The 12,800-nt window shown below is 45.7% G+C and overlaps 1 protein-coding gene across 2 annotated transcripts in view; it reads left to right on the top strand.

The window, feature by feature from the left end:
- The window catches only part of IPO7 (importin 7), a 70,080-nt gene that overhangs the window by 24,908 nt on the left and 32,372 nt on the right, over nucleotides 1–12,800 (top strand). For both annotated transcript variants that reach the window (XM_029583183.1, XM_029583182.1), the window contains exons 2-13: nucleotides 537–618; nucleotides 1,892–2,045; nucleotides 2,561–2,719; nucleotides 3,568–3,724; nucleotides 4,283–4,372; nucleotides 5,223–5,317; nucleotides 5,416–5,500; nucleotides 7,392–7,526; nucleotides 9,885–9,984; nucleotides 10,115–10,191; nucleotides 10,985–11,101; nucleotides 12,225–12,314. In XM_029583183.1, the coding sequence (XP_029439043.1) occupies nucleotides 537–618; nucleotides 1,892–2,045; nucleotides 2,561–2,719; nucleotides 3,568–3,724; nucleotides 4,283–4,372; nucleotides 5,223–5,317; nucleotides 5,416–5,500; nucleotides 7,392–7,526; nucleotides 9,885–9,984; nucleotides 10,115–10,191; nucleotides 10,985–11,101; nucleotides 12,225–12,314 (1,341 nt within the window). The remainder of the gene's footprint in view (nucleotides 1–536; nucleotides 619–1,891; nucleotides 2,046–2,560; nucleotides 2,720–3,567; nucleotides 3,725–4,282; nucleotides 4,373–5,222; nucleotides 5,318–5,415; nucleotides 5,501–7,391; nucleotides 7,527–9,884; nucleotides 9,985–10,114; nucleotides 10,192–10,984; nucleotides 11,102–12,224; nucleotides 12,315–12,800) is intronic.

The following is a 12,800-nucleotide window of genomic DNA, read 5'->3' as shown; positions in this document are numbered from 1 at the left end:
TCTCCTCTTTGCTCCCTGGGGACTGACACTTTTTTTTTTTATGGACAAGTCTAAATAGTTTTCTGGCTGTGCTTATTAAATGTGGTCTTTCCCTTTCAAGCATTCAAAAATGTTTTCATTCCACGCCAGGCAATAAAGTGACTTCAGCGAGCAAAATGGTGCTTTTTAGAAGGCCCCAGACTGTGTGCTTCAGATTGTGGAAAGGGAGACCCTTTAGGCATCTGCAGGACTGCCCGTGCCAAACCCAAGGCCACCTTCCAGCTCCTCGGGCGGTGCGGCTTTTCCTGTGGGAGATTGGGGAGTGACGGGGCTGTGTGATGGCAGCACTGGGAGAATGAGGGCCAGGGGAAAGGGGTGCATTCTGGGAGTTTGCAAACTTTGGGTTTGCCTTTTTGCAGCACAGGACAGAGACTTTACTTATTCATATTGGGGAGAACGCTGGTGAAGGATTCTTGAATCCCTGCTAAAATCGTCCATATCATTTTGACATCTGAATCTTGACTTGTTTTTTTTTTTTTTTGTCTTCTGTTTTGCAGGCTCACAAGTCTGTGAATTTTGTGTCCACTCTTCTTCAGATTACTATGTCGGAGCAGCTGGATTTGCCAGTGAGACAGGCAGGCAAGTGTGCTTGGAATTCTGGCTTTTGGCGGGGTGGGCTGCAGGGCAAAGCAGTTTTTTGGATTGGATTTGACCCGCTTCCTTAGCCAGCCTGGGGTGTACAGAGAAACCCACACATTGGTTTTGCTGTGAAGTAGGCTGTGCAAAATTGAACTCCATGCATGCACTGGGCTCTGACTCTCCACGTCATGGCCTCCTAGGAATGGTAGAACGTTGTTCTTCGCTGTCATTCAGTGAATGGAGTTTGGGGATGGAGACAGATCCCTCTCTCTCTCTCTCCATGAGGAGTTTGGGGTAGCTAGGCCACCCTGCGTGGGATCTGGTTTAAAAGTGCCAGTGTTCTGCTGTCTTTTTCCCCTTCTCTTTGCATTCCCGCTGCACCTTGTTCCCTGTGCAGGCACCAAAAAGCCTAGGACAGTGGAATGAACTCCGCCGAGGTGATATCGTTCCTCTGACAGATTCTGGAGCACTGTACAAGAATTGTACAGAGTTCCCTGTCTGCCGGGAGAACTGACTGTACCACCTGTGGGGGTGTGGTGAGAAATGAATGCTGGACACTAAGTAAATATATCCTGCTGCTATCACATTAAAAGATGAATTCCGTAGCCAATCAGATCAATGAGCTGAGTGGCAGCGCCCCCATCAGAACAGTGGCCTGGCAGTGGGGTTTCAGAATATGTAAGCTAACAGGCCGGGACCCTGAAGGGGGCAGAACTTATCAGTGATTGTGGTATTGTGAAACTCGGGTCTGTTCTATAAGGGAAGAGTGGTGATGTTTTTGGTGTTATTGTTTTACGGTTTTCTATTTTGCCAAATTGGTTTTGCATTAGTCTATTTTCTTCTACTCCTATTTCCTAGTGAAAGGTTATTGAGGTGGTTTGCACTGCTTTGGTTGAACTATTTTTGTTTTGAAAGGCAGTTTATAAACCAGAATTAACTTTAAAACCTCTGGCCTAGGTTTTGCTGTCCACGCAGTCTGAGCTCCAAGTGTCAAGAGTGCATGGCACAGACCTGCTTAGAAGCTTTGTCTGTGGCAAGGGTTAGTGAGCTAGGGAGTGTTGTAGTGAACATGAAGAGTTTTCAAGCCCAGCAGCCTTTGACTGCAAAAGGAATAAGATCAGTTTTTTAATCTGAACTGCTGAAACCTTTTCCAGAGCGAAGCACGTAAAAGTACATACCAGCGACTGTGCTTAAACTTGGACGCTTGCAGACTGGCACGCGCGAGCCGCTCGGAGGAGCGGAACTCCTGTTACATCTTGCTTTTATTGTTTAGGTGTTATTTACTTGAAGAATATGGTAACCCAGTATTGGCCAGATCGTGAAACGCCCCCCGGTGAGCTCCCACCATACACAATCCCCGAAGAGGATCGCCACTGTATCCGGGAAAACATTGTGGAAGCCATCATTCAGTCCCCCGAGCTGATCAGGTATAGGCTCCGAATGGCCTGTCCTCTCCCCTCTCTAGCCTGGGCCCCCGCTGTGCCAGCCTCTCCTCCTGTGCGGTAATGCTGTGGCCGAACGCCTTTCCCTGATGGGGGTTTGCTTTGCGCAGAGTGCACCTGCCTTCCTCGTGCTGCAGGGGTGGAGGAGGGAATAATTCCTGGCTGCAAAGATGCAGGAAAAGAACGGGTCTGGTAAACTGCTCTAAACTCTGCAGCCTAGCCCTGTGGGGGAGGAGTTCCTGAGTGAAAGGCTGGTTTAAGGGATTCTGTCACAGTCTGCTTTCTGTTTTCTTCCCCTTGTCTGTTTCCCCGGGTGGACGGTTCGGGCCGGATACCCGTCCTGGACAGCTGTGGAATTCATAGAACCCTTTGTCGCTATCTCAGCAGTCACTGCAAAGTCATCCCAAAATAATCACTGACTGTTTTTCACTGTTTTTCTCTTACAAAACAGTTTGACAATGTTTGAAATACTTTTTTTTTTTTCTCTTTCTCTTTCTCAGGGTGCAGCTTACGACTTGCATTCATCACATCATCAAGCACGATTACCCCAACCGCTGGACTGCAGTGGTAGAAAAAATTGGGTTTTATCTTCAGTCTGATAACAGTGCTTGTTGGCTCGGGATTCTCCTTTGCCTTTATCAGCTGGTAAAAAACTATGAGTACGTTAATTCATGTTATTACTTGCCCGTAGAGACAGAGGATAGAAAATTATACATATTAAAAAAAAAAAAAAAAAAAAAAAAAAAGGGTTAAGAAGCAAGAACTACTGCGAGGTGTGAAAAGCAGCAAATCTTGTCCCAAAGAGTGCCAGCGTTGGGTGCGAATCCCTCTTTCAGCTGCACACCTCCGCGCTGGAACTGCTAGGGCCATGTTGTAAGTGTAGCACGTTCGAATCCCTCCACAAGTGAGCTGGCAGCGGAACAGCGCTGTATTATGCTGGGATTTGACTGCCGTGACTTGTCATGTGCCAGAAGCAGTTTAGAACAAACTGAAGCTTTGTCCCCTAAAGACCCCCTCTAGCTTTCCTGTTGAACTTGCTGTTCTTCCTTGTTAACTCTTCTCATTCTGTTAAATCTGACGACCTCTGACGTAATAGCCGCCATGAGATGAGACAAACTCCTGTTGCCCTTCCAAAAAAACAGGACTGCCTTCAGGTGTCTCTCACACTTTTTGCAAATGGGGATCCCTTACGTCCCATGTGATGCAGGATTACTAGAACCGAGTGAGGGCTTTAGCTACTTTCCATTTCACTCGGCTCGGACATGGTGCCTAGGAGGAGGACTGACTCGGGAGCAGAAAAAGTCTCATGAATGCACATTTAAAACAAGACGGTACCACCTCTGTGACAGCACCACAAAGCCGATTCGGGGCTGTCTCATTGCGTCCTGTTAAAAGGGAGCTGTGTTGTTAGCATTGGGAAATAACTTGTATTTGTACCTAAAACAGCAGATTTGTAACAGCTGGGAAGAGAAGTAAAGCTGCCTCTGTCTGCCACTGTTCCCATAAGGTACAAGAAGACAGAAGAGCGGAGTCCGCTGATAGCAGCCATGCAGCACTTCTTGCCAATGCTGAAGGATCGTTTTATTCAGCTGCTTTCCGACCCTTCGGATCAGTCGGTCCTCATCCAGAAGCAGATCTTTAAAATCTTCTATGCTCTTGTCCAGGTAGCGCGGGGCAATTGAAGAGAAAAAAAAAAGAGATTTGCATGTCTAATGTGGTGGGCTTTTCCCTTCTTGTACCAGACCTAAGCTGTGCTCTCCGCAGTCTGCTGCAAAACCCTCTCTCTTCACCAGTGAGGAGGGGCCAAATTTAACTTTTGGAGGAGGGAAAACATTCTGCAGCTCCTGGCTCTCAGCTGCCTTTTCCTCCCACTTTGCTTTCTGAATCCGCTTCTCTCCCGGGCCTCCTTGGGTGTCCGGTTTGTGATGCAGGGACGGAAAGTGTATATGCGCAACGCTTTGAGCAGCTTTTTACCAAGTTGCCGCTCTCGCCAGCTGGGGGGGGCTCCTTAAAAGGAAAGAGACCATCATTTAACAAAAGGCCCTTTTTAACACTCCCCTGAGCGTCCCTGTCCTTGCCCTTATTAAGGGACCCTGAGGGAAGGCTTTTCTTTGTGCGCACTTTTGAAATGAAACAAGATGTGCAGATTCTGACTTGAGCAAGTGACGAGTCTGAAGCACAGTCGAAGAGTAAGCTTAGCCAAAATAATTTTGTTTTACTAGTACATTTTACCGTTGGATCTGATAAACCAGCAGAACCTGACTGACTGGATCGAAATTTTGAAAACGGTCGTGGATAGAGATGTGCCTGCTGTAAGTATTCTGAATGCTAAGTAAGAAGTTCTTTGCTTTCACTTGACTTTGGCTCGCTGTGCTGGAAAATATGAATGTAAGACTGTGTTTTGTGAGCACGAGAGAGAGAGAGATTTTGCACTATAATGGAGATAATTTCCATCTCACAATTTGTCAAGTGGGTGTGACCTGTAAGGTCCTTCCACCAGACTGTCTAGTCCTCCAGGAATTTTGTCTAATTATTTCTTCATTCTTCCAGAAGTAGCGGGCACTATTGAAATTATTTTTCTGGTGTGCCCAGTTTTTGTTTATTTTGTGCCCGATAAGTTTCTTCCTGCTCTCTCAAAGTTTCAGATCAGTCAGAACTGGGACTGTGATCCAGTGCCCTGACATTTCATTCACAACTGCCTTGGGGTATTTTACTCCTGCTTTTCTGTCCTCCTGCTTTTAAGCAGGCCATCATGGCCACAGTCGGGGCTCGCGCAGCCACGTCAGAGCAAGCTCTGAGTCACTATTGAGCGATTGCCGAGGCTCCCCCGGCCCCCAGGACTTGGAAGTGTGACTGCTGCCTCTGCAGCATCCCCAGTCCAGGTAGGGCGCAGTCCTGAATTTAGGTGCCTTTGCATGGCTGCCCATGGCGCTGCTGTTGAACTCCAGACCTGCCCCCCTGTTTTGTCAGTTGCTTGATTTTTCTAATTCTTTCCTTTTATGTTGACAATAATTTGTACCAGTGTTTCTTTGGCATCGAGGTTGCACTGCATAGCTGCTGAACCATGAAAAGAAGCAGACTGTCCTACAAACACTGGCTAATTAGTTGGCTGTTGCATAAAAGAGCCATTTGTAAAGAAAGCTTTCTGTTTTCTTCTGGAAGGAAACCCTTCAAGTTGATGAAGATGATAGGCCTGAATTGCCATGGTGGAAATGCAAGAAGTGGGCACTGCACATACTGGCAAGGCTCTTTGAGAGGTGAGCACTTTTAACGCCTCCCATTTCCACAGCTACCTAAAAGCCCCAAGCTCAGACCCGTTTCAGAAGGCGCTGAGAGTTCTGACTTTCTTTTTTAGGTACGGAAGTCCAGGCAACGTTTCAAAGGAGTACAATGAATTTGCTGAAGTATTTCTCAAGGCGTTTGCTGTTGGCGTCCAACAGGTAAGAACCTGCTTAGAGTTAGTGGCACCTTCCCTGGAGAGCTGCCTTTTTTATTGCAGTGTTTGATTGTTGCTAACTGGTGATCGAGGACATGGTGAAAATAAAAAAGGAGGCCAGTTTCTAAGTTCCTAGTTAATTTTATGTATTTAAGCATTTATACCCACTCAGTGATTTACAGTTTGCATTCATACAATCATTTGGACATAAAGAAAAATAAAGCATACACATAAAATGGCCCCACCAACTCAATCATCTTGCAGGCTCAGCTGAGATGTTCGAAGTAATATGTCCTTCAGCTTTGTCCCATATGAAAAGTTACCTTAATAAAGCACAGTTCCCAGTATAGTAGTATTAATGTCTGAATGCATGTTCAGAAAAAAAAGGCTTTCAGCTTCGTTCTAAAATGAGGTGGCGCAACCTCAATTTTGAGCTGTTCTGGTTACGTATTCCAAAGCATGGGTAGCGCCACCACAAACATGATCATGTGACTCTTCCAGTCTAATCAAGGAACATCCAATAGATTTCAAAAAGATTGTAATAGACGACTTGGACAATAGATTTTTAATACTGTGTTGAAACAAGAAGGAACAAGTCCATTAATGGCTTTAAAAATCAGTGCAAGTACTTTGAACTTGATTCACCACTCTATGGGTAGTATATTTAATTTTTCAAGAACCAATGTAATATGTTTTCCATCTAAGCAGGCTGAATTAGCCACTACATATAGGTTATATCATCCGGTGGCACCAAACGGAGTTCTCTCTCCTTGCTAATAGAGCTTTGAGCTCTTCTGAGCATGTGCAGGAAATCCCTTGCAGGTGTTGAATTGTGAGCTTCAAGTCACTTTTTTTTTTTTGTCCAGGCACAAGCATGGACATGTACTCTAAAACTGTTGAATTTTATATTCTTCCTCAGTAAATTTGTTTTTTTAGTTGCCTCACTGCCTCTACAACTTTTCAGTAGTACTCAGAAAAAAAAAAAGAGATTATTTTTTACAAAGGCCTTGCTTCCTCAACATGTTGGGCCAGAAGGAATTCAAAAACAGCATCTTTGACAAGATAATGTCTCTCACGGACAGTCATGAGCTGTGCTATCAGTGTCTTGGGCCACCAGAAGTTGATCAGAAGAATTGTTATGCCTGTAGATGGATGTTCCCATGCTCACAACCTTCCAAGGTAATTAGAATTGAGGAGCTGTGTAAATCTCTTCAGAGTCTCAGCAGATCCTTTTCCCATAGTACAGCAGCATCTGCCTCGCCAGGAAAAGTTGAGCAGGAGTTCCTCAAAGACCCCTTTTGCTCAGGCTGAAGCTGCAGGGTTGAGCGTGGCAACTGCCCTGCATTGAAGAAGAGGCATCAGTCATTGGAACTGTTGGAATGTGGGTCAAAGAAGCATAGGTACTCGAGTGTGTTGCACCGGTGCTGTCAAAACAATCCTTTGTGCTGTCTGCGCATGGTGTGTCAATACACCCAATGCATCGAGGTGCCCTGGACCTAAAGGATGCATTCGTGCACGTATTCATCCACCCTTCACGTTGTGGATTCTTCCCACTACCTGTGTGGCCCCTCAGCAGCTCCGAGAGGCTTTACAAAATGTTGCACAATGGTATCGGTACACTTGTTTTGCCAAAGAATACAAGCTTTTCCATACCTGGATGAATGAATTCTCCGGGGGGAGTGCTCTCTTCCCTGCGCAAGATTTTCTTCACCCGTGCTCAGGGTTTCTAATCAACTGCGGATGTCAGTTGGTTGTTAGCTGCCTGCTTATTATGCAGTAGCTTTACCTAAAATAGTGTAGAAGTATCTTCATGCTTTATGGAGAGTAGTGGTGATTGTCATGCAGACGTCGTTAGCTTGACCAGCGTGGCCTTCTCATTGCCTTTTCTCTTGCAGGTGTTGCTAAAAGTGCTCTATCAGTACAAAGAGAAACAGTACATGGCTCCCCGGGTCTTGCAGCAGACCCTGAACTATATAAATCAGGGAGTGTCTCATGCCCTCACTTGGAAAAGCCTGAAGCCTCACATCCAGGTAAAAAGTTTTATACTTACTAGTAAATGAAATTGAATGGAGCGTGCAGTGCTGAAAGTACAGAGCTGCCTGGTTTATAGTTCCTGTAGTTAGGGTTGCCAATTTGGTACCTGGAAGTAGTTTGTAGAGTATTTGTTTCCATATATTTGTCCTGATGCAAGCCTGTGATTCTTGATTTGGGGATATGCTAGTTTAAAAAGCTTACTGAGTATTGGATACACTTCCCATTTGTAGTCTGAAGTACGTACACAGTTCTGCTTCAGTTATGTTGATTTGACAGAGGATCTTGAGGCCAGACGGAGACGGCCTCATAAAAATGTGTGGGGATATAGTTTCTACAGTTTTCTTGTAGAATTTCTTTGGTTTATAGCCCAGGTGGGTAAGTTCAAACCTGGAGAGCTGCAATCAGGTGTAATTTTTTAGGTAAACCAAAGTAGTCACAGTTACTGGGTTCTTAGACCTGTTGAATATTCATTAAAGAGAGTCTGAAAAACAGACTTGTTTCTGGCTGGGGGCGGGGCTAGAGTTGCCTACCCTTGTGAATCTTAGACTTTCTGATTGTCTGTTTTAGCCTCAGGATGAGCAAGACAGCTTGAGGCCTCCTCCAGTATATATTATGATGTATCCAAAGTAGAGAATGATTGAATGTGCCTGCATGTTTAACTCTTCTGGTGCCTGTGGTCATTTGTCATCATGTTGATTGTCCAGACAAATACCAGTTGACAGAAAACAATGATGCCTTGCTTTCTTCGAGATGAAATGCAAAACTGTGTTGTGTTAGACTTCATTCAAAATAAGTTTGCTAGAGTGGTGTTTAACTTCTTGCAAGAATCTTTGCAATGGGTAAGAAAGATATTCCTGTTTCCCTGTACATCCCCAGAACAGTCCAGACTCCTGGGTTTTGCCTCCCTGCCAGCAGATGGAGACAAAGTTTCATTGACCTTGTACATAACCCAGTGTGCCGCTTGCAGTCTCTGTGTTTCTCTGTCTCCAGAGTGGTCCAAACAAAGGAAGTAAGGCGTCTAAGGCTACAATTGTGTGGTGGCTGAAGGAAGCGATCAAGTTGACTTACATTTCTAAAGGGTGCCTGCTGCTGGGGGGGGGTTTAGGGGTGCTCAACATGTTCTCAGACAACTTTCTGGGCTGAGTCACAACAGGTATCTCCGCATGAAATTTGCTGAGTAGCTACTGGGGAGTTGTTGCACACTTGCTAAGCATTATCATTTGGATGTCAGGGCTCCGGCTTCCATGTGTTTTGAGTGTTCTTCGAGCGGAACTCTCCAGGTCTCACCCGAATTAAGGGGAACTTAGGTACATCCCAGGAATCTGACCTGATCTGGGTATGTACAGGGAAAGGAAAATTGGTTCTTACCTGCTAATTTTCATTCCTGTAGTACTACAAAGCAGTCCAGAGACCCACGCATTTACTGAGGGGGAGAGTCTGCCACTCGTACTGTTGCTAGTGTAAAGTTGTTGGAGATTTTCAATGCTGATCGCTTATGTTAAAATAGGGAAATGAGCTTTCCATTTGTCATTTTGAGCAACTTAACCTTCCTCTTGCTCATTGGATGGGAGTGAGTTTGCTTAGAAATTTTTGGTTGTTGCTGTCATCTTGACTTGGGTACAGGTCAATACTGAGGGACTGCAGGTGGCACACTGGATCATGTACAGTGTCACTGAAACTTTCTCTGTCTCCATCTGCTGGCAGGGAGGCAAAACCCAGGAGTTTGGACTGATCTGTGGTACTAGAGGAATAAAAATTAGCAGGTAAGAACCAATCTTCCTTTTTATAAGTGAACCTATTAGAGACAAGGTAGATAACAAAGGGTCTGATGTTAATTAAGGATTCAGTAGGAAAAGAGAACATATGTGACTTGGTTCACAGGATTTCTAGATTTGGAAAGAGTAACTTAATGTTTAAAAAAACAAAACCCAAGCACTTGCCAAGATTGGCGAGTCAAAAATCTTTTAAATAAATGCTATTTGCAAGCAGCTAACCATTTTTATTTATTTATTTAGATTCTTTTGGTTGGCCGTGTAGCAAATAACCTGAACTTGAACGTGATGGATAACAGGGTTGGGAAGCCTCTGATCCTCAAGGGCAGTAAGCTGGTCTGGTTTTTAGGGTATCTCTAATGAGTAAAGGTGACAGGTTTACATGCACCCTGCCTCCGTTGTATGCAGATGTGGGATCGTGCATATTTCCTTAGGGATATCCTGAGAGCCCCAAACAGTCTCCCTCGAGGAATGGAGGTTCCCCACCCCCTGCTGCAGAGCGGGTTTTACGTTGGTACAGTTGTAAAGTGCCGCCACCACCATCAAAACATAACAGCTGGTCTCTTCCGTGTTTGACTGTAGGGCATTATCCAAGACGTTGTTTTTCCACTGATGTGCTACACAGACTCCGATGAGGAGCTTTGGCAAGAAGACCCTTACGAATACATACGCATGAAATTTGGTGAGGAGATTTGAGCTGTGGGCGTTCCGTTACTCGGCGATAGATGGGCTTGTGTTTTCATGGGTATTCCTTTTTGGCAGTGCACATTTCTCCACTCCTGACACCTTTCCTAATTACATTTGTTGAGCAGATGTGTTTGAAGACTTCATTTCCCCTACAACGGCTGCCCAGACGCTGCTTTTCACAGCATGCAGTAAGAGGAAAGAGGTGAGACACTTTATTCGACCACATAATGTGCCAATTAATGTACAATTTTGTTCTGCTCTTTGGCTTTTTTTCTTTTTTTTTGAATTTCCTGAAGACAAATGTAAAAATCGAGCTCTTAGTCAGATGTACCAGTGGTGCTGTTTAGTATTGCTCTGGTACATTTCATGGACGGTAGCTGCCAGCACTAACATTAATTAGGCAGTAATAGATCAATTTGACTTTTAGAGAGTAATTTTAGCACGCTGCAGACATCAATCAGCATTTTCAAAGCTTAAGTTATGTGCATAACTTAACTCTCCTAAATTTACATCTTTTTTGAAGTGTAACTTAATGCAGACTAGTATTTAATTATTGAACTAAATATACTGCCTGTAAAAACATATTATCCAAGTGGTTTACAATAAAAATAATTATGACACATTGGAACAGGCATAATTAAACATAGTCAAACAATATTAGGCAATAGAAAAACTATTGAGGCGTGTTGGGAAGTCCAAATAACGCTGTAGGGGGCTTAACAGTCATAGGTGTGAAGAAAGAGAGCCAAAGTTAACCTAGATATGGAAAAATATGCACCCCCATGGACCACCACTCTCAGGGCGTGTAACTGGGTTATGCGTGCCCTTTTGGGCTCCCAGGGCTCTGGCTTTGAAAATCGGCCTTGGGGTTCTCTTGATAGCGTGAATCCCTAACTGACCACCAAGCTAGAAAGAGAAAATGCACTTGTTAGCTGCAGAATTTTTAACTGAAAATGGCAATAACTGAAAATGTTTCAATAACTCCCAAAATGCAGGTCCTTCAGAAAACCATGGGCTTTTGCTATCAGATCCTCACCGAGCCCAGTGCAGATCCACGTAAAAAAGATGGAGCTCTCCATATGATCGGTTCCTTGGCTGAGATACTTCTGAAGGTAAGCAGATGTAGAGCGAATAGGCACTGGGTTGCGCACTTTGTTTTCTCAGGTCTTTGCTTGCACTGGCTATGGCCCAGCACTAGTGACCTGTTACATAAATGCCAACCCGTGTAAGGTAAGAATTGCCTTACTGGGTCAGACCAAGGGTCCATCAAGCCCAGCATCCTGTTTCCAACAGAGGCCAAAACCAGGCCACCAGAACCTGGCAATTACCCAAGCATTAAATAGATCTCAAGCTATTATTGCTTATTAATAGCAGCTTATGGAGTTTTCCTCATTGGTCAACGGTTAAGCCCTGCAGAACCAGGCCTTTGACCAAACCTGGGGAAGATCTGCCTGCTGCATTAAAGGCCTCGTAAAGGGTCGGGCCGGTCTGCTATGCACTGCCATGAGGTTAGGTGTTTTTTGTTCCCTGGGCCAGCCAAAGCTGGAAGTGCTGTGGAGGCAGCATTCACAATCACATTAGGAGGTGGTGAGGGAGTCCCAGCCATTTCACAACAGTGACACCCGGAGGCCAGATTTTAGGGTTCCTGATTGCAGGGCCCTGGCAGGGCTAGGGGGACTTATGGCATCAGAACCCAGCCCTGATTCCACTTGAGCTGGAAATCTAAAGGAACAGGAGAGAGAAACCTCTGCAATCTGCTTCTGCCACCCCCAACTTTTCCGACCCTCACAGCTTTCCTCGTTGTAGTGTCATATTTTGTGAGGGTAGGGCAAGTGCATCGGGTCAGTTCTTTCACTATTACCTATTTATGCCAATGTCTGCTCTGTGGTGGATCAGGATGGGAAGCAGCAGCCCAGAGTGGGTAAATAAGACACAGATGAGAAAGGGGTCAGCAAACAGGGGTTATAGCTGGCAGAGATGATGAAGAAAAATGTGCAGTTCGATAGAAAGGAGAGTCACCCTGAGACTGTTTCTCTTAAGCTGACCGCATAGTGCACAGAAGGACCTGAAACCCAGCAGTGAGCGATGCAAGGCAGAAAACGGGCTTTCCCCAGGGCTTCTCCCATGTGTCGTGTTTTCCCCTCCCCCGTCATATGTTTGGAGTTTGCGGTTTAGGCTCTGCTCTTTGTGCTTTTTATTCTTTGAACTAACCTAAATATCTTTGCACCCCGACAGAAGAAAATCTACAAAGATCAGATGGAGTACATGCTGCAGAATCACGTGTTCCCGCTCTTCAGCAGCGAGCTCGGCTACATGAGAGCACGGGTAAGAGCAGCAGAATTAGGCGCACAGGCCAGGAAGCTGCGCGGGCCGGAAGAGAGGGGAGAAATAATATCGGTCTCAGCCCGTTCAGGTCAGAAGGGGGGGGGGGGGGGGGAGAGGAGCAGCAGCGGGGACTGGCCCACGCCGACTGAAAAAGAGAGCTGGCGTTGGCCCACGCAGGTCGGAAGAGATGAGCCCGCAGCGTCGACTTCGGCCTGCACAGCCCAAACAGAGGAGGGGGCCTTGGTAAAGGGGGGAGGGGGACGCAGCAAACAGTAAAGGCTGGGGGGGGGGGGGGTTTGCTAAAGAGGGGAGCAGATAAAAAGAAAGTTGGGGGGGGGGGGGGTGGGACACTGGGAAGAAGGGGAGATCTCTCTGTCCTCACTCCCCAGGAGTCAAGTGAGAGAAAAGCAGGGGTCTTGCTAAAGGGTTTGGGCAGACAGAAACCTTGGGGGTAGGGGGCTCAAGCCCTGTAGGAGGTAGAGAGAA

This window comes from Rhinatrema bivittatum, chromosome 17, assembly GCF_901001135.1.
Source record: "Rhinatrema bivittatum chromosome 17, aRhiBiv1.1, whole genome shotgun sequence".
Lineage (NCBI taxonomy): Eukaryota > Metazoa > Chordata > Amphibia > Gymnophiona > Rhinatrematidae > Rhinatrema > Rhinatrema bivittatum.
This window is presented reverse-complemented; position numbering and strand designations above follow the sequence as displayed.